The following is a 21,223-nucleotide window of genomic DNA, read 5'->3' on the forward strand; positions in this document are numbered from 1 at the left end:
GCGGAGGTGGTTCTAGCGGTAAGGAGGTCTGTGGGACGTTTGAAGTGTTCTCAGGGATTCATGGAAGGGGTCTGAGGAGATCGGGAGCTATGCTAGGGAGCTTATGGGCTAAGGAATTCGGGGTGAGGCATGACACTCAGGTAACGGAAGCTGTCTTGAGGGTTTACAGAGCTAGATAAGACATATGGGAGCTTCTGGTTGGTGCTGGGACGGGTCTGGTGGCGGTCAGGGCATGGCAGCGTGTCGGTGAAGGACATTTGGGTAGGTATATGGTGGTACTTGGGGAGGTGTAGGGGAGGTGCAGGAGGGAGGTGCAGGAGGTGGATGGAGTGTATGACAACGTGTGGTGGGTACTGGGGCTGGTCTGGTTGTAGGCAGGGCATGACATTACCCCCCTTGTAACCCCTTCACGCCCTCGCGATGGGTAGGCGCGTTTTCTGGGAAGTCACCTGACATTCATGTGGTACCCAAAAATTTTCTTGTTGAAGTCTGTCAGACACCTGCTTCTTCCATCGTCTACCACCTCAGTTCACGAGTCAAACTCCGTACTGTGATGTTTTTTGATCGTCGCTCCACCTCTTGTTTGTCTTCTCCCCTCCTGCCCGCTGTCACTTCCTTGGGGGAGGTAGTTTCTCCTGCTCCTCAGTCAGATGGGGAGGTCGAGCAGGATCAGCTCGCCTTTACTATCAAAGCTCTGTCTCGCCCTCAGTTGCAGCTTTTCGAGACTGTCTTCATCACTGGGAAGTCGCTGTCTGCCTATTGTGAGGACGATCTCTTATGGTCACTCCTGGCGGCAGTAGCTTCTCGTGGACCAATTGTCTGAAAACTCCGAGTAAATGCCAGGTCCCAGCGAATTCTCCCCGTTGCACATCCTTGAAGAAGACTTGTAGTCTCGGCAAGATTCTTCGGTACCGCTACTTCGCTCGTCGGTGTAATCAGGACCTGGCATATAGTCACAGGTTTCTGGAACTCCAAGGGACTCCTGCACAGCATGTTACTTGGGGTATTCCTTTGGACGTTTGGCATCGGTACAACGCGGCCCTCCATGATCGCACTTCATCTACTTCGACTCTTTTAGAGTTGAACATGCTTGATGAGCAGGACGAGGTCGCCGCTGATCAACAGGAGCTCCAGAGGTTCCTCGCACTGCAACAGGACGAGGCCTCTGTTGCAGCCAAACGAAAGCGTGTCCATTCTCCACTGCCTTCTACCAAGAAGGTTCATTTGGAGGCTTCCAAAAAGCGCCCTCATCGTAAGTCCTCTGTGGCAGTGGTGACTCCGGACTCTCCTCTTTGCATCTGATTGGTGGTTCCCCCTGGTCGGTCGGTCGTCGCCTCCCCTTCTGTTCCAGCTGCCCCTCGCGCCTCCCCTTCCCAAATGGAGGTACCTCACAGGGACCTGCCGATGCAGGGTCCCAGTGATCTGGCTCGGTTGGCAGCTGTGGCAGAAGCTCAGTCCAGTTTGGTTCAACAAGCCGTTTCCTCTCCCCCTGTCCGAACACCTATAAAAGGAGCAGGACAGGACCTTCTTTCATCCAACATGCCTCCCACTCCCCGTCCCACTTTGGTACCTTGCACTTACACTGTGCATCCCTATCGTGCTGAAAACCAGCGCCTCGCTGCTCGGGTTCGTTCACTGGAGTCTCAGCTTGCTGACTCGCAATGGGAGAACTCCTCCCTTACCTCTGCTCTTCGGAATACTTCGCATGCTCTCGAATCTTGACAACGGGAAGTGGAGCAGTTACGGTCTTCGAATCGCGAGGTCTGTGAACACAAAGTGGAGTACCGCCATGTGTTGGAGCAATTTCGTGCTCTAGATGAAGCCCTGCCGGGGGCTCCGGGTCGAGTGAGTCCTCCTTTTTCTCTAATTTTCCTTTCTTTATTTGACCTTTTATTCCAGAGTCTCTTAGAACATTTTCAGAAGGTGCAGGAGGACCTCCAAGACGCCACTCGCGAGTGGAAAATCACTGTGGAAAAGTTATCCATGTCAAGCCCATGCCTCGGGCCTCCATTCCGCCGCTCGGCATTCCGAAGATCCACCTTTATTGTAATCTCTTCCTTATTGTTCTTTCTCGCTACACATACCCTTTCACTCTAGTCCCTCTTTATTGTCTTTTACTTTACCCTGCAGGACTACACGTATAACTCCTAGTAGTTAGTCTGGCGCTCCGCCCCACTGCGCCGCTCCGTAGATATAAATACTGCTTGTACGCTACTGTAGTTCCTCAGTTTAATTATCAACTTAGATCAACTTAGATCTCCCTTCTCAACTTAGCTCCTCTCTAAGTCTTCAGGCTCAACGCCTTGAAGTACTCTCTCTACAGCCTTTGGACTTATAAGTTCTTTGGCCCGCTCCTCGTCACCGGCGATACCGCCGCTCCGACTTGGCTGCTTCTCAGTTCCTCCCTTCTCTACTCTCGATCTCCGGGGACTAACGGCGTAACGGCGGTGTTGTTAATAACTTCACTACTGTCCCACTCGTCTTCCGCACTTAGACACCTTGTGGCTTTGGCACGGTTACACGGTGTACATGATCTTAACAGTATAATTAAACTCAATCCGTAACGTCGTACTGACATATCATTTTTTATGCCTCCGAAAACTCGAGCTCAATCCAGAGCTAATTCCGAAGAAAATACTTTCTTCACCACAGCCCAATCTTTCGCCCCTTTCTCCGACTCTATCTCTGCCATCGGTCAACCACGTCGCCGTAATCGCGGTTTCGGTCCAGCCACAGTTCCTACTACGTCGACTCTTCCTGAAGCCATGGAAGAAGAACAACAATTCGAATACAGCACCTTGTACACTGGTGACGGACAACCTGTCCAAGTCCTGACCCCTCGCCGTGGACAACCCCCCGTGGTCGCTCCGGCTCGGGGCCGCTCTACTACTCGAATTGACTCTCCAATCCTCCAAGCTATCGCTCGCCGTACGGGAAAACAACCCCAACGTCGTGCTGCTTCTGAATCTCCTCGTGACCCACCTCCTCACTTCAATTTGGATACCGGTGATCACGATGATCAAGAACCTCCTGTCGACCCCGGTGACCCGGGCGCCGACAACAATCATGACGACCTGGATGACGATTCCGGCGGTTTACCGCGTGGTGAGCCTGGTGACCCCAGTGGACCTGGCGGTCCCGGCGGTCCCGGCGGACCTGGTGGACCTGGTGGACCTCGTTCCTCCAACTCTCCTGACATCCCCAACGAGCAACGTGCTATGTTGGATCTCCTCTCGGGCTTTAAGGTTTCTATGGAAACCCTCGGTACCGTTCTCGCCGCACTCGGCCGTCCCTCTGACAGCTCTGAATCCAAGAGCAAGGTCAAGGAGCCCAAGGTATTCGACGGTTCGGACCCCCGAAAACTTAAAACATTCTTCGTCAATCTCGCCCTGGTCTTTAATGACCATCCCAAGTACTTCACCGACCAACGGAAGGTGAACTACACTCTCTCTTATCTCAGTGGGTCAGCCAAAGAATGGTTTGTCCCTGATATCCTCGATCCGGACCTTGACTCGCTGCCGGCCTGGACGTCGTCCTTCACGGCCCTTGTAAAGGAGCTACAGGACAATTTCGGCGTTTACGATGCCCAAGGCGAGGCCGAGGACGCCCTTGGTAACCTTAAGATGAAGGAAACCGAGAACATCCGGAAATACAACATCCGGTTCAACACCCTGGCTGCTAGTACCAACTGGGATTCTGCCGCCCTGAAATGGGCTTATGGACGAGGCTTGGCTGAACGTATCAAGGACGAAATGGCACGGTTGCCCGAACCGGCGACGCTCGCCGCTTATCGTCTGGAAGTTCTTCGCATTGACAACCGTTACTGGAAGCGCGAAGAAACCAAGAAGCGTGAGGCTGGTAAGCCTTTTATTGCTCGGAACCCGAAGAAGGGTTCCTCGGACTTCAAGACTGGTTCTACTAACCAGCAAAACAATTCTCAGCCTTTGGGCTCTTCGGTGCCGCTCACGCCGAAACCTAAACCCTTCTCTGGTGGTAAGCCTAACAACAATGGTAAGCCCCAGAACTCTTCGAATTCCGGCCAATCCGGCGGTCAGCGCTCCGCGTTCAACCATCTAGGAGCAGATGGTAAAGTACTTCCCTCCGAACGGGAAAGAAGGATGAAGAACAACCTTTGTCTCTTCTGCGGTGGTAAGCATCAGATTGCTGACTGCAACAAGCGAAAGGCCCGAGAATCGAAGGGCCGCGCTGCCGAGGTTGAAGAAACCCCCGAAGCAACCATTGAGGTTGTTGAAGAGGATTCGGAAAACTAATCCGCAGCTCTTGTTCCCCGGTACGAAACGGGAGCTGCGTTGATCAGGTTCGTACCTCACCTGGGGAGTTATATCTCAACGCGTCCGCTCTTTCCTCCATTGAACGTTCTCTTGTAATTTCATTAACTACTGAATTCTCGTTATCCGATTCGGCCGCGCCGGCCGAACCTATCTCTGCTCTTCTTAAATTTCCTACTCTTGTTGATTCTGGTTCTACTGACTCTTTCATCGATACTCGTTATGTTTCACAAAATTCTATCCCTACGACCAAAATCTCTCCTGTTAATCTTCGTCTTTTTGATGGTTCATTATCTTCTAAACCCATTACCGACATGGCGAATATCGCCGTACGGTTCCCTTCCGGCGAGCTGCTTCTCTTACCCTTTTATGTTACACATTTAGATTCATCTTGTAAAGCAGTACTAGGTTACAGTTTCTTATCCCGCTACAATCCGTTGATTGACTGGGCATCTCGAAACATTACGTTCCGTAACACTTCACACTTTGATTCTCCACAGACGTCTGTGCCTTCTGCCATCAACCCCGTTGATGCAAAGGTCGCTGTTCCGCTACCGGAACGTTCGCCGTCGGTTTCACCGACAATTCAGGAGACCCCTCCTGGGGACTCACCTCGCTCTCGCTCTCGCTGCCGCTCTCGGACTTCACGGGCCAAGCCCCTTTCGTCCAAATTCCCCTTTGAACCCATCTATTCTTACCCTACGGTCTCTCAATTCGCTGCTCAACTGGAAAACCCTGAGGTCGACATTGCACTCGTTAGTGCTGCAGTCTTTAACAGGGCTTGCAAGGACGCTGGTATGGAACCTATTCTACTTCGTGCTATCCACTCAGAGGTCGCGGCCCGCGCCGCCGACCGCTCTTCCACCACTCCTACTGTCCCTCCACTCCATCCTTCTATCCCAGAAGAGTACGCCGAGTTTGCAGATGTCTTCGACAAGATTGCTGCAGATTCACTCCCTGAACACAGACCTTACGACCTGAAGATTGACTTGGAAGAAGGCGCTTCGCCGCCTCTCGGCCGTATTTATCCTTTGTCTGAAAAGGAGCTAGTCGCCCTTAAAGACTTTATTGACAAACAGCTGGCTACTGGTGCCATTACCCCATCATCCTCTCCTCACGGCGCTCCGGTCCTTTTTGTCCCGAAGAAAGACGGCAAACTTCGCCTTTGCGTCGATTTCCGTGGACTCAATCGCATCACCAAAAAGGATCGTTACCCACTCCCACTCATATCAGATCTCCTCGACGCTCCGAAAAGAGCTAAAATATACACCAAATTGGATCTCGCTCACGCTTATCATCTAGTCAGAATCGCTGAAGGTGACGAATGGAAGACCACCTTTCGGACCCGCTACGGCTCTTACGAATGGAAGGTCATGCCGTTCGGCCTTACGAACGCCCCTGCGGCCTTCCAGCGGTTTGTTAATGACATCTTCTCTGACATGCTCGATGTTTGTGTCATCGTCTATCTTGACGATATTCTAATCTACTCTGATACGCCAGAAGAACACCGAGAACACGTTAAGGAAGTTCTTCGGCGGTTACGGAAACATCGGCTTTACGCCAACCCCGACAAGTGCGAATTCAATATGGATACTGTTGAGTATTTGGGTTATATTCTTTCTCCCGACGGATTGACTATGTCCAAGGAGAAAGTTCAAACAGTTCTAGAGTGGCCGGTCCCGAGGAAGGTTAAGGACATTCAGTCCTTCTTGGGTTTCGCAAATTTCTATCGTCATTTTATTTATAATTATAGCGATATCGTTGTGCCGATGACTCGGCTTACCCGAAAAGGCGCTCCCTGGATCTGGGACAGCAGCTGTCAAGAGGCCTTCGAAAATCTCAAGACTGCTTTCACTTCTGCGCCGATACTGGCCCATTGGGAGCTGAATCGCCCACTTATCGTGGAAATCGACGCTTCCGATTACGCCATTGCGGCTATTCTTTCCATCCAATATGCTGACGGTGAAATTCATCCTCTAGCCTTCCTTTCCAGAACGCTTCATGCGGCGGAACTCAACTACGATACCCACGACAAAGAGCTACTGGCCATCTTCGAGGCCTTTAAAGCTTGGCGTCACTATCTGGAAGGCTCGGGTGATCCGGTGGACGTCGTCACTGATCACAAGAATCTTGAGTATTTCTCTACTACCAAGGTTCTTACACGCCGACAGGTCCGATGGTCAGAATTTTTACACCAATTTAATATGGTCATTCGCTTCCGGCCGGGGAAACTCGGCGAGAAACCCGACTCGATAACTAGACGCTGGGACGTCTACCCTAAAGAGGGGGATATCGGCTACGCCCAAGTGAACCCTCATAACTTCCGTCCTATATTTACTAACGAACAACTCACTGCGTCTCTTCGAGCTACCTTCTTGGAAGGCCCGGTTTTACGAGCCTCGATTATCATGGATATCGAAGCCCTACACCAAGCCATCATCCTCGCCCTTCCCGCCGACCCGAGCTCCGTTGCTGGTCTGGAACTTGCTAAAGATCCTTCCAATGAACGTTGGAGCTTAGGTAGCGACAAGCTACTACGCCTTGATGACCGTATTTATGTTCCGAATCACGGCGACCTTCGCCTTCAAGTCCTTCGTTATTTCCATGATCATCCACTCTCCGGCCATTTCGGCCAGAACCGCACTCTAGAAGCTGTACGTCGTCAATACACCTGGCCCAAGGTCAGAGACTTTGTTCGTGACTACGTTACATCCTGCACTACTTGTGGTCGCAACAAGCCCCGCCGTCATCGGCCTTACGGCTTGTTGAAACCTTTGCCGGTTCCGGTCCGACCCTGGGACTCCATCTCTATGGACTTCATTGAGCAACTGCCAATGTCGAATGGCTATACAGCTATCCTCGTCGTCGTGGATCGATCTTCCAAACAGGCTATATTTATTCCAACTCACGACACCATTACGTCCGAACATCTAGCTGAGCTTTTTGTTATTCACGTTTTCTCTAAGCATGGTGTTCCTAATCATGTTACTTCTGATCGTGGTTCCGAATTTGTTTCGGCGTTCTTCCGGGCTCTCGGTAAAGCGCTCTCTATGGAACTTCACTATACCTCTGGATATCATCCGGAAGCCGATGGGCAGACCGAGCGTGTCAATCAGACTCTCGAGCAGTACATCAGGATCTATTGCTCCTACCAACAGGATGACTGGTCGCCTTTACTCCCGATCGCCGAGTTCGCCTATAACAACGCTCCCAATGCTTCCACTGGTATCACTCCATTCTTCGCTAACAAAGGATACCACCCAAATATCACCGTTTGGCCCGAGGTCGACATGAAGTCTGATCTAGCCAGAGACTTCGTCGTCAATCTCGATGAACTCCACGTCTTCCTTCGAGAGGAAATCCTTTTAGCTCAGTCTCGTTACAAGGAACAAGCTGACAGGAAAAGAATCTCGCACCCGGAGTTCCCGATCAGCTCCGAAGTATTCGTTCTTGCTAAGCACATTCGTTCTACTCGTCCTACTGAGAAATTCTCAGAAAAATATCTTGGTCCTTTCAAGGTCATCAGTCGACCTGGTACTCTGTCCTACGAGCTCAAGCTTCCAGATTATCTTCGCCGCATTCACCCGGTTTTCCACGTCTCACAGCTGGAGCCGGTTACGCCGAACCCGTTCCCGAATCGTACTCAATCTCCTCCACCTCCAATTGAAGTTGATGGTGAAGAGGAGTACAACGTTGCCGAAATCCTCGACTCCAAGCTGGACAGAAGGTATAAATGTTGTCCTCTACGTTATTACATTCGGTGGGCCGGTTACGAAGGTACTGATGATGAGTTCTCTTGGGTTGCTGCTGATGAATTACATGCTGACGAACTTGTACCGGCGTTCCACGCCCGATACCCTCACAAACCTGGACCTTGATCAAAAAAAAAATCATTTTTTATTCCTTTCCCCGTTTTCCGCCGCTAACGAGCTTGCCTCGTTTTTGTGTGAAAGAGAAAGGAAGGAATCTAATGGGCACTCCAACCAACCAATCTAATACACAATATGCGAGTTCACTGCTATCAAATTTATTTAATAGCAAGGGGTAGCGTTGGCAAAGGTTCCGCAAAGCTTTGAGAGCTAAGTACGAAGCTTTGATTAATCAATTTGAATCGTTCTAAGGATTCGATATATGCCTTTGATCAAGGTAGATTCAGCACGATTTGTGCTTTGGTTTGTATTGATTTGGGTATATCAAGAATTGGGGGTTTGAATCAAAGTAAATTAAAACCGAAACACACAGACCCCTCGGAGGGCTAGAACTATGTGCTGGCACAACCACACAGCGTGATTTGCCCTTAAGACCAACGACTGATCCTAAGTTCGAAGAATACCCAACAACTGGATAGACTTCTCGCAGTCACAAGGAGCAGAACACGACGTTCCTATACTCACAAGTGCCGGGCCCGAATGGCTGCTAGCGAAGAGGTTTCAGTCTGGCGGGAGTGTGTCTTTCCTTTTTACGGATTAGCACTGCAACGTCGTCCCAAAATCACTTGTATTCCAGATACATCGGATCGCTATTTATACATACAGAATATAGAGTCGCATAGTACAATTAATTTAAAACAATAAACGTTCGGAACCGCAAGGAAACTTCTACACTCAGTCAGATACCATTTAATTTGAATCTACATGTCCTTATTTAGTCCATATTGGTTCCAAGATTCTAGTATACCTCCAAACATGGGTAGGTACTTCAATATTCATTTAATTTAATTGTTTTTAGAGAATGACTCGAATGGTGTTCAACTGTCATTGCTGTTCAACACTTACTTCGATCGTTTGTCATCTCGTCCGGAGGCAAATCAACTCTCCTCGATTCTAATCCTATCAATCTGATTCATCTGGATTAAACTAATTGCTTCTCTCTTTCAACAGACACCCATTGTGCCTATACTCTATCAAGGGAGTTACGCATAGTATTCATTTAATTGCATTCTTCAATGTTTTCTACGTCAGGACTCTTTGACATTCATTTGATATGTCTTCGGAGCCTCGCAGTCTTTCGATCGTTCTTCTAGTCATTTTACTCAACCCTGCAACTTGATTGGTCTATTAGACTAAATCGCAGTCCTTTAGATTAATGCATGATCTTGTTCTAGAAGGAGTATTTGATAATTCCTGAGTTCTAGAAAGTCATTTCGAGTCAATCCTCGGTTCATGGTCACTTGAGTAAGTTCTTCCAAACTCCTGCCAGTGTAAGGTCCAATAAGAATACCCTTGGTATGTCATACGTGAATGGTCATCCTTCAGATGTAGTCCGAGTCTGGTATAATCCTGCTTGACAAACAGGTAGACTGCTATCCGAAGGTAGTATCGGGGATGGGTAAACTAACCAACTTGTGGTAGTATGGGTATATGGTCCCTTCAACTTATTAGACTGATTCAGTATTGACTTTGACTGTCAATCTGGGTCTCAATTACAGTCCTCTTGATACAAATCTATACGTGAAAATGTCACAATTCACAGCATAGACGTCTAGCCAAAATTTAGGCGTGTCACCGCGCTCCGCCGAAGTTTACTTTGTGCGTTTAGAGGATAAACACGATGATAGCAAATTGAGTGTTTATCTCTTTCTCTTAATTGCTTACATTCTCCTTCTATCTACTATTTCACTTATATTTCTTTCACACTTAGACTAATTACACTTCGTACTAATTACTTCTTACGCCGCTTCGCGGCCCATTCGCTTTCCGACTTCAAAATCGAGTTAACATTTTTTTTTATATATACAAAGTCCAAAAAACAAAATTATATAACGAAGGCAGGGCAACAAGAAGAGTACAAGAAGATGGCCGAAGGCCGATGTTCGATGTCCGATGTTACTCTACTCCGCTCTCTCCTTCCCTTTCTCCGACCGGGCCTTCTTCGGCGCCGGTTCTCCCTCTTCCTCTACCTCCTCCTCTCCTTCTCCATCCTCTTCTTCTCCCATCCTCCTATCCTCTTCTTCCTCCTCACTATCCACGACCCTTCTCCTCTTCTTCGGCAGCCGCAAAGGTCCTGGTTCCGGCATCTCCGGTGGCGTTTTCCTCCTTCTCGCGGCGTCCGTCATCAACCAGTCCAACTTGCGGTTGATATGGCGGTTGTAGGTGTTGTCCTTCAACTGGCCCTCTCGAAGCTGCCGGTTGTCTGCCAGCAGCTGAGCCATCTGGCTCTCCAAGATCGCCAGGCGCTCGCCGATCGGTTGTCCTCCCCCCTCTCGCTTCACCGTTGAAGGCCGCCCGGAGTACGAGCATCTGACCTTAGCGTCGTGACAGGGTTTACAAATAATTGAACTCCTCTTGCCAGCCTGCATCTGGCAAGGGATCTTCTTGTTCCTGCATCGTTCGCAGGGAACTCGCTCATCGTCGTCTTCATCGTCATCATCTCCGCCATCGTCCGGATCTCCGCCGCTAGCCTAAAAAACTTAGAGTTAGTAAGTCGGTGAGGATATGGCAGAAATCACTCACCTCCATCCTCTGTTTGCCCTTGGCTTTCCTAACCACCCGAGAAACTTCTACTTCCACTCGACGAGCGGAAGTAGATGCTTCCCCTGGGGAAGGGCCCCGGCGGTTTCGCGCTGCCGCGGCTGCCGCAATCCTCCTTCTCTTCTCCGCTGCCTCTTCCTCCAATCTTCTGGCATTGGCGGCCCGCTCGGCGACCTCTTGCCTCTGCCTCTCCTCCTCTGCTTTCTGTCTAGCTTCTTCCTCCGCCTTCCTTTTTTCCTCCTTCCTCTTCCGGTTCTTCTCCCTGGTGAGTTGCAATTGGAGCTCGAGCTCCCGTTCCTCGTCAGAAGGATCCGGCGTTGAAGGGCGAGTTGGGGCCGGGGGCGAAGTTGGATGGGCGCCGGTGACCGAAATCGAGCCGACGGCAGTGGTGGTTCTGGTGGTGGTGCGACTAGAGGACATGTGTAGACTTGGAGTTTTGGGAACTTGGCCATAGCGGCAAAACCTGGCCCTTTTTTATAGGGTCAAAACTACGCACGGACCAGCAAGAAATTTTCTTCGAGTTGTACTCGGTTTACGGTGTACCGAAAATTTTCTTGGATGACTAACGATAATCCCCGGTACCAACGGCTTTTGAAAATTTTCATGCTGACTGACGGGCCAAATTCCCGATGCTGACGGCCTTTAAAATTTTTCCTTGTTGACCAATCAACTCCCGGTATTAATGGCTTTCGAGGGCTCAAGCCTAAGAGGGGGATACTGTCAAGCCCATGCCTCGGGCCTCCATTCCGCCGCTCGGCATTCCGAAGATCCACCTTTATTGTAATCTCTTCCTTATTGTTCTTTCTCGCTACACATACCCTTTCACTCTAGTCCCTCTTTATTGTCTTTTACTTTACCCTGCAGGACTACACGTATAACTCCTAGTAGTTAGTCTGGCGCTCCGCCCCGCTGCGCCGCTCCGTAGATATAAATACTGCTTGTACGCTACTGTAGTTCCTCAGTTTAATTATCAACTTAGATCAACTTAGATCTCCCTTCTCAACTTAGCTCCTCTCTAAGTCTTCAGGCTCAACGCCTTGAAGTACTCTCTCTACAGCCTTTGGACTTATAAGTTCTTTGGCCCGCTCCTCGTCACCGGCGATACCGCCGCTCCGACTTGGCTGCTTCTCAGTTCCTCCCTTCTCTACTCTCGATCTCCGGGGACTAACGGCGTAACGGCGGTGTTGTTAATAACTTCACTACTGTCCCACTCGTCTTCCGCACTTAGACACCTTGTGGCTTTGGCACGGTTACACGGTGTACATGATCTTAACAATCCACCTCTACTCGCAGGAACTCGCATTTGACGACCAGCCTGCTGTACCAACAGGGTATTGTTGACGAGTCTAATGCTTTGGCGACACATCAACGTCGTCTAGTGGAGGAGTTGCAAGAGGAGGTCCACCGTGCCCGCGGTCGTGCAGCATTTGTCGACCAAATGATCAAGGAGTACCCTGATGAGGGTTACTACGAGGTCATTTTGCCCCCTCTCTCGCAACTTGAAGGGGATCTTAATAAGGCTCGTGAAGACCTCCGTCGTGTCGCCACCTTCGCTCATCGTCTGTACCGCTCCGATCCTGCCACGGTTCTTCATCACCACTACCATTATCTTGGGGCGATTATTGAAGCCGTGGTTGCCTTCCTTTGTCGCGGTCTCGATTCTGACGATCTTGATGTTGCCGTTCACAACTTCCAGTTGGCGCTGGATTACATGCAGGCGGCTTGAGGTGTCCACAGTGACATGTATATGCGGTCCTTAAGCAGTATCCAGTGGTTTTTCAACAACGTTGTCGATGAAGATGAGGGCCTTTATTGTATGGTCCTGGAGCACTCCCGATTTGACAACGACGGTCCCTTCTTGATGGCTGCTCAACACGCGGGTTTCGCTCCTCCTCCCGATAGCTCTTTGGAACCCCCTCTTCACCGACGAATGTTAGCGCTGTCCACGGCTCTTCCTCATAGTGACGGCGCTGGGAGGTGGGATGACATCATTCCTGCTCTTCCCAGTATTGACCAGCTGACTGCTTACTGGGAGCAGTTGATGTTACAATACATCCATCATATCACCGATACCCCGTTGTCTGGTCCCAATCCTCCAGTCCCCATGTCGTCAATGGGGCCAGTTCCCGAGTCGTCAGGCGAGGTAAATGTCGAGCAGTCCCTTGAAGCGCTGATTGTCCAGGTGTCCTCTCCCTCTGCTGGTTCCCATCCGCCGGTCCCTCTGTTCCTGCCAGAGCAGGAGTCGCTGACCTCCCCTTCTCCTCCTCCTCGTTCACCAGATCTGCCCCCCCTTTTTGGATCCGTCGCCAGTCTATTCATCGATCTAACTGGTGATGATGACGAGTTGTATGAGACGGAGGAGGCTCATGCTGGTAAGGTTACTGTGGCGAGGGAAGTTACTGAGTCGGCGGTGGGTCAGGGTGTCGTCAAGAAGGAATCGTTGTAGCATCCCTCGTATAGTTTTTTGTCGTCCCGTTGACACACCTAAATTTTGGCTAGACGTCTATGCTGTGAATTGTGACATTTTCACGTATAGATTTGTATCAAGAGGACTGTAATTGAGACCCAGATTGACAGTCAAAGTCAATACTGAATCAGTCTAATAAGTTGAAGGGACCATATACCCATACTACCACAAGTTGGTTAGTTTACCCATCCCCGATACTACCTTCGGATAGCAGTCTACCTGTTTGTCAAGCGGGATTATACCAGACTCAGACTACATCCGAAGGATGACCATTCACATATGACATACCAAGGGTATTCTTTTTGGACCTTACACTGGCAGGAGTTTGGAAGAACTTACTCAAGTGACCATGAGCCGAGGATTGACTCAAAATGACTTTCTAGAACTCAGGAATTATCAAATACTCCTTCTAGAACGAGATCATGCATTAATCTAAAAGACTGCGATTTAGTCTAATAGACCAATCAAGTTGCATGGTTGAGGAAAATGACTAGAAGAACGATCGAAAGACTGCGAGGCTCCGAAGACATATCAAATGAATGTCAAAGAGTCCTGACGTAGAAAATATTGAAGAACGCAATTAAATGAATACTATGTGTAACTCCCTTGATAGAGTATAGGCACAATGGGTGTCTATTGAAAGAGAGAAGCAATTAGTTTAATCCAGATGAATCAGATTGATAGGATTAGAATCGAGGAGAGCTGATTTGCCTCCAGACGATAACGAGCTTGCCTCGTTTTTGTGTGAAAGAGAAAGGAAGGAATCTAATGGGCACTCCAACCAACCAATCTAATACACAATATGCGAGTTCACTGCTATCAAATTTATTTAATAGCAAGGAGTAGCATTGGCAAAGGTTCCGCAAAGCTTTGAGAGCTAAGTACGAAGCTTTGATCAATCAATTTGAATCGTTCTAAGGATTCGATATATTCCTTTGATCAAGGTAGATTCAGCACTATTTGTGCTTTGGTTTGTATTGATTTGGGTATATCAAGAATTGGGGGTTCGAATCAAAGTAAATTAAAACCGAAACACACAGACCCCTACGGAGGGCTAGAACTATGTGCTGGCACAACCACACAGCGTGATTTGCCCTTAAGACCAACGACTGATCTTAAGTTCAAAGAATATCCAACAACTGGATATACTTCTCGCAGTCACAAGGAGCAGAACACAATGTTCCTATACTCACAAGTGCCGGGCCCGAATGGCTGCTAGCGAAGAGGTTTCAGTCTGGCAGGAGTGTGTCTTTCCTTTTTACGGATTAGCACTGCAACGTCGTCCCAAAATCACTTGTATTCCAGATACATCGGATCGCTATTTATACATACAGAATATAGAGTCGCATAGCACAATTAATTTAATACAATAAATGTTCGGAACCGCAAGGAAACTTCTACAATCGGTCAGATACCATTTAATTTGAATCCACATGTCCTTATTTGGTCCATAATGGTTCTAAGATTCGAGTATACCTCCAAACATAGGTAGGTACTTTGATGTTTATTTAATTTAATTGTTTTGGAGAATGACTCGAATGGTGTTCAGCTGTCACTGCTGTTCAACACTTACTTCGATCATTTGTCACCTCGTTGACACGCCTAAATTTTGGCTAGACGTCTATGCTGTGAATTGTGACATTTTCACGTATAGATTTGTATCAAGAGGACTGTAATTGAGACCCAGATTGACAGTCAAAGTCGATACTGAATCAGTCTAATAAGTTGAAGGGACCATATACCCATACTACCACAAGTTGGTCAGTTTACCCATCCCCGATACTACCTACGGATAGCAGTCTACCTGTTCGTCAAGCAGGATTATACCAGACTCGGACTACATCCGAAGGATGACCATTCACGTATGACATACCAAGGGTATTCTTATTGGACCGTACACTGGCAGGAGTTTGGAAGAACTTACTCAAGTGACCATGAACCGAGGATTGACTCGAAATGACTTTCTAGAACTCAGGAATTATCAAATACTCCTTCTAGAACGAGATCATGCATTAATCTAAAAGACTGCGATTTAGTCTAATAGACCAATCAGGTTGCATGGTTGAGGGAAATGACTAGAAGAACGATCGAAAGACTGCGAGGCTCCGAAGGCATATCAAATGAATGTCAAAGAGTCCTGATGTAGAAAATATTGAAGAATACAATTAAATGAATACTATGCGTAACTCCCTTGATAGAGTATAGGCACAATGGGTGTCTATTGAAAGAGAGAAGCAATTAGTTTAATCCAGATGAATCAGATTGATAGGATTAGAATCGAGGAGAGCTGATTTGCCTCCGGACGAGGTGACAAACGATCAAAGTAAGTGTTGAACAGCAATGACAGTTGAACACCATTCAAGTCATCCTCCAAAAACAATTAAATTAAATGAATATCGAAGTACCTACCTATGTTTGGAGGTATACTAGAATCTTGGAACCAATATGGGCCAAATAAGGACATGAAGATTCAAATTAAATGGTATCTGACCGAGTGTAGAAGTTTCCTGGCGGTTCCGAACATTTATTGTATTAAATTAATTGTACTGTGTGACTCTATATTCTGTATGTATAAATAGCGATCCGATGTATCTGGAATACAAGTGATTTTGGGACGACGTTGCAGTGCTAATCCATAAAAAGGAAAGACACACTCCTGCCAGACTGAAACCTCTTCGCTAGCAGCCATTCGGGCCCGGCACTTGTGAGTATAGGAACATTGTGTTCTGCTCCTTGTGACTGCGAGAAGTATATCCAGTTGTTGGATATTCTTTGAACTTAAGATCAGTCGTTGGTCTTAAGGGCAAATCACGCTGTGTGGTTGTGCCAGCACATAGTTCTAGCCCTCCGTAGGGGTCTGTGTGTTTCGGTTTTAATTTACTTTGATTCGAACCCCCAATTCTTGATATACCCAAATCAATACAAACCAAAGCACAAATAGTGCTGAATCTACCTTGATCAAAGGAATATATCGAATCCTTAGAACGATTCAAATTGATTGATCAAAGCTTCGTACTTAGCTCTCAAAGCTTTGCGGAACCTTTGCCAATGCTACTCCTTGCTATTAAATAAATTTGATAGCAGTGAACTCGCATATTGTGTATTAGATTAGTTGGTTGGAGTGCCCATTAGATTCCTTCCTTTCTCTTTCACACAAAAACGAGGCAAGCTCATTATCGTCTGGAGGCAAATCAGCTCTCCTCGATTCTAATCCTATCAATCTGATTCATCTGGATTAAACTAATTGCTTCTCTCTTTCAATAGACACCCATTGTGCCTATACTCTATCAAGGGAGTTACACATAGTATTCATTTAATTGCGTTCTTCAATATTTTCTACATCAGGACTCCTTGACATTCATTTGATATGTCTTCGGAGCCTCGCAGTACTTCGATCGTTCTTCTAGTCATTTTCCTCAACCATGCAACCTGATTAGTCTATTAAACTAAATTGCAGTCTTTTAGATTAATGCATGATCTCGTTCTAGAAAGAGTATTTGATAATTCCTGAGTTCTAGAAAGTCATTTTGAGTCAATCCTCGGCTCATGGTCACTTGAGTAAGTTCTTCCAAACTCCTGCCAGTGTAAGGTCCAATAAGAATACCCTTGGTATGTCATATGTGAATGGTTATCCTTCGGATGTAGTCCAAGTCTGGTATAATCCTGCTTGACAAACAGGTAGACTGCTATCCAAAGGTAGTATCGGGGATGGGTAAACTAATCAACTTGTGGTAGTATGGGTATATGGTCCCTTCAACTTATTAGACTGATTCAGTATTGACTTTGACTGTCAATCTGGGTCTCAATTACAGTCCTCTCGATACAAATCTATATGCAAAAATGTCACAATTCACAGCATAGACGTCTAGCCAAAATTTAGGCATGTCAACGAGGAGCAAACCAAAGGACGTCTAAGTCCTAAGGTTATAGTAGAGAGTACTTCAAGGCGATGAGCCTGAAGACTTAGAGGAGCACAGAGTTAAGGAGGAAATCTAAGTCGATAATTAAACTGAGGAACTACAGTAGCGTACAGGCAGTATTTATATCTACGGAACGGCGCATTGGTGCGGAACGCCAGACTAACTACTAGGAGCTATACGAGTAGTACCTGCAGGGTAAAGTAAAAGACAATAAGGAGGGACTAGAACAAAAAGGTATGTGTAGCGAGAAAGAACAATAAGAGTGAGATTACAATAAACGGTGGATCTTCGGATTACTGAGCAGCGGAATGGAGGCCCGAGGCATGGACTTGACACGTGCCGGCTGAACCTATCTCTGCTCTTCTCAAATTTCCTACTCTTGTTGATTCTGGTTCCACTGACTCTTTCATTGATACTCATTATATTTCTCAAAATTCTGTTCCTACGACCAAAATCTCTCCTGTTAATCTTCGTCTCTTCGATGGTTCATTATCTTCTAAACCCATTACCGATATGGCAAACATCGCTGTTTGGTTCCCTTCTGGCAAGTGTTAAGATCATGTACACCGTGTAACCGTGCCGGAGGCCACAAGGTGTCTAAGGGCGGAAGGTCAAATGGGACAGTAGTGAAGTTATTAACAACACCACCGTTACGCCGCTAGTCCCCAGAGATCGAGAGTATAGAAGAGAGGAGCCAGGAGCAGCCAAGTCGGAGCAGCGGTAACACTGACAATGAGGAGTGAACCAAAGGTTAGAGTAGAGAGTACTTCAAGGCAATGAGCCTGAAGACTGAGTTGGAGAGGAGAATCTAAGTTGATAATTAAACCGAGGAACTACAATATCATACAGACAGTATTTATATCTACAGATCAGCGCATTGGTGCGGAGCGCCAGACTAACTACTAGGAGCTATACGTGTAGTACCTGCAGGGTAGAGTAAAAGACAATAAGGAGAGACTAGAATGAAAGGGTATGTGTAGAGTGAGAAAGAACAATAAACACTTCATCTCAGAATACTGAGCAGCGGAGTGGGGCACCGGGGCATGGACTTGACAGATATATAATTTGAAGTATTTTGACAATCTTTCAGCAAAGATTGTAAGAAATATAACATAAACTAATTATACAAGTATTATACAGTTTGAAATAACAAATAGAGGCTGCAATGTATGAGGAATAGAACAGAGGTGAACAAGAAGGTCAAGGAAGTCACATCACACTCATCAAATCAATAGTAAGTCAGACTGCTGACACATAACTAAATGGACTGATAAAACAAATAAAGAAATCACACTGTGATGTAATGGGTGTCTAAAGGACTCAATTTCTCTTGATAACGATTTTTTGGACTGATAATGTTCTGGCAACACAAAAGTCCACTTTCTGAAATCATATAAGTGGGGAATGTTCATCTATTAAGTTAGTTTATTGTGCCTATGTAGTCTGATTTCTTTCTAGTTGTGATATAAGTCATTCCAAAGCATAAGAAAATTTGAGTGTATATGTCATGCCCTGGCTACAACCAGACCTGCCCCAATACCAGCCATCACCTCCTATTGACCCCTACACCTCCAAAGTACCACCATACACCTCCCAAGTACCACCATACACCTCCCAAGTACCACCATACACCTCCCAAGTACCACCATACACCTCCCCGATCCCCAAACACCACCACGCACCTCCCCCAACTGTCACCATTCCCCTGACATACATACAACACCCTCCTAATAGCCAACCCCTTTAGGTACTAAATCTCGATTACTACCTTCCTCCCTAGATTAGCTGCCTCATGTTCCAGATGTTCTCTTGTTCACTTCCCGTACCTACTTAAGTAGCGCCGCAACGTCCAGAAACCCCAGCTTGGTATATTTTGAACACACACCCTTTTGCATGGGTCCAGTCCCTGTCCCTTTGTACCTGCTAACCATACGGATTTCTCTTTACTCTCTGTTTCTCTACCTCTGTTTCTCTTTACTCTCATCTACTGTCTCTCTGATCGTCTATACGATCGAATATACATTTTTACTTCAAGTCTAAGCCATCCGAGTGAGTCTCCGAGCTCCCTCAAACATTACTAAAGCTCCCCAACGCCTAAACGCTTTGGTGAGCTACCCTTCCCCTGACCTCCCAGAGCTCCCTAGCTACTTCGTAAACTTCGGGACCTCAATCTAAGTAACGTCGAAGCTACCCCCTCACGTCAAACCACGTATTGCTTCTCCGTTACCACCTCCAACACTCGAGGATGTCCATCCTCGCGCCCAGTCCCCGGGAACCTACCTTCCAGGGCGTATACCTTCTCGGGAGCTTACCACCTCGAGACCCATTTCCATCTACGGCCTATTCGAACCCTATATTGATGTTCTAGCGAGTACAACTCCTACTACGTGTCATAAAGTACGCAGCCCCTATCATTTTCCCTTTCTCACCGTCTCGACGCCTTTACTTGTACAATACATCATCCCATCGCTGTCAATCTCCATCGATTACTGATCTATCTATTACTGATCCACCTGACCCATCTTCTCTTTCTATCGGCTTCCGCCTCCTTCCTTGCCCCTGAACTGTACAGTATTACATCGTTGTTTCTCGCAGACTAGATTATGTATATATAGCCAACCCTCCACAGCCTGGTCCCTTATCTTGACCTCTCTGTCATTATCTGGGACCAGGTATGTGCTTACTTATTATTACCTATGACTACGATACTCAATATATCTCTGTCATTATCTGGGACCAGTTCGCCTCCGCTCCGCTTAGTCGCTCCGCCTCACTGACCTGCTTAGTCGCTCCGCCTCACTGCCTGGCTTAGTCACCCCGCTTCCTGCTCCGCTAGTCACTCCGCCTCTGCCGCTTCGTGACACTATGCGATATTACAAGGTTCCATACTTTTACCTAACCTCCCTACGCCTTAGGGACCTCCCTGGACCTCCTAGGAACCCCCTCAAGGGTCACCATCTCTTTGCCCCAGCCACTACTAGATCATCCCTGTCCTCGGTCGCGGTTCCCATAGCTCCCTCGAGCTCCAGCCTGCTCCTAGCACGCTACAACATAAACCTTCATATACCAAACCCTACCTTAAGACCTATTCTGACCCAGGTCTTACAGTATAAAGGAGCCATAGATGACTGTACTAGCGCAAAGTATTGACTGGGACACAGGGCCCCCATGTCCCAAGTCTCAGTGAAATCTATCCTTTCCCGATCAACCTCACAACCTATGTAGTGGACCCTAATTATCAAGACCTCTAATGTGTATAAGGTGGTAAAAGCCGACTATCACTCATCACATGCAACACCTCCTCGTCATTTACAATATCCCACTGCCACCCCACTGGTGGCGCCCCATCATACTCATCCTCGTAATCCACCAACTGCACCTCACAAGACCAAGGTGACCTACACTTCTCCCTCCACACCTCGCTCCCCATCATCACTGTGTATTTCTCCCCCATGTTTCCTTTGAACTCGTTGAGAAAATCAAGCTCGATGTCGGAAGGCTGTTTTTCGTATTGCAGCCAGTCGGTGACTACATCTTTGAGGATCTCCTTCACCCGAGGGGGCGTGGGTGGGTGAGAACCAAGTAGGGCTGCATTGGGGCTCTTGAATTTCATCTGAATCTTTCTTCTACCTGTTGTTCGGCCGTGAAGAACGCCCCGAGCATGTAACGTTTCTTCAGCAGATGTAGAGGAATTGGTGGTGAATGAGCTGTTAGAGATGTTGATGACCTAAAAGATACACACAGAGAGATAACAAGTAGATTTTCTTGGTCAACTATAAGCCTATTGGTATTGCGAAGCAAACCAACTCACACTAGTACCAGCGTTATTGAGAGGTGCTCCATACACGACGGCGGTAGCAGCAGCGGCGAGAACACCGAATATGAGGGAGTTATTGCTATAGTTCAGACGCATAACTAAAAGCGCGTAAAGTCAGGTTTTTGGGGAAGCGTTGACGCGTTGACAGAGCTCTAGTAGTGACAAATGAGAGGAGGAAACAACATGAATGGAAACACGAACCAGGACAGCTGACTCGGAATCTCTTTCTTTCTTTTCGACCAGCGAAAAGAAATTAAGGA

General features: G+C 47.5%; 2 protein-coding genes across 2 annotated transcripts; one reads left to right on the top strand and one right to left on the bottom strand.

Moving 5' to 3' along the window:
• Positions 1–553: 553 nt before the first annotated feature.
• Positions 554–1,722, top strand: C8R40DRAFT_1169852 (uncharacterized protein; the record flags this gene model as incomplete). Its single annotated transcript, XM_046231445.1, has 3 exons — positions 554–817; positions 880–1,252; positions 1,352–1,722. The coding sequence occupies 3 exons, from the start codon at positions 554–556 to the stop codon at positions 1,720–1,722; spliced, it is 1,008 nt and encodes a 335-aa protein (XP_046087281.1).
• Positions 1,723–20,393: 18,671 nt separating this feature from the next.
• Positions 20,394–21,059, bottom strand: C8R40DRAFT_1169857 (uncharacterized protein; the record flags this gene model as incomplete). Its single annotated transcript, XM_046231446.1, has 2 exons — positions 20,394–20,873; positions 20,958–21,059. The coding sequence occupies 2 exons, from the start codon at positions 21,057–21,059 to the stop codon at positions 20,394–20,396; spliced, it is 582 nt and encodes a 193-aa protein (XP_046087282.1).
• Between the last annotated feature and the right edge of the window lie 164 nt (positions 21,060–21,223).

This window comes from Lentinula edodes (genome assembly GCF_021015755.1).
Source record: "Lentinula edodes strain Le(Bin) 0899 ss11 chromosome Unknown C8R40scaffold_14, whole genome shotgun sequence".
Classification (NCBI taxonomy): Eukaryota; Fungi; Basidiomycota; class Agaricomycetes; order Agaricales; family Omphalotaceae; genus Lentinula; species Lentinula edodes.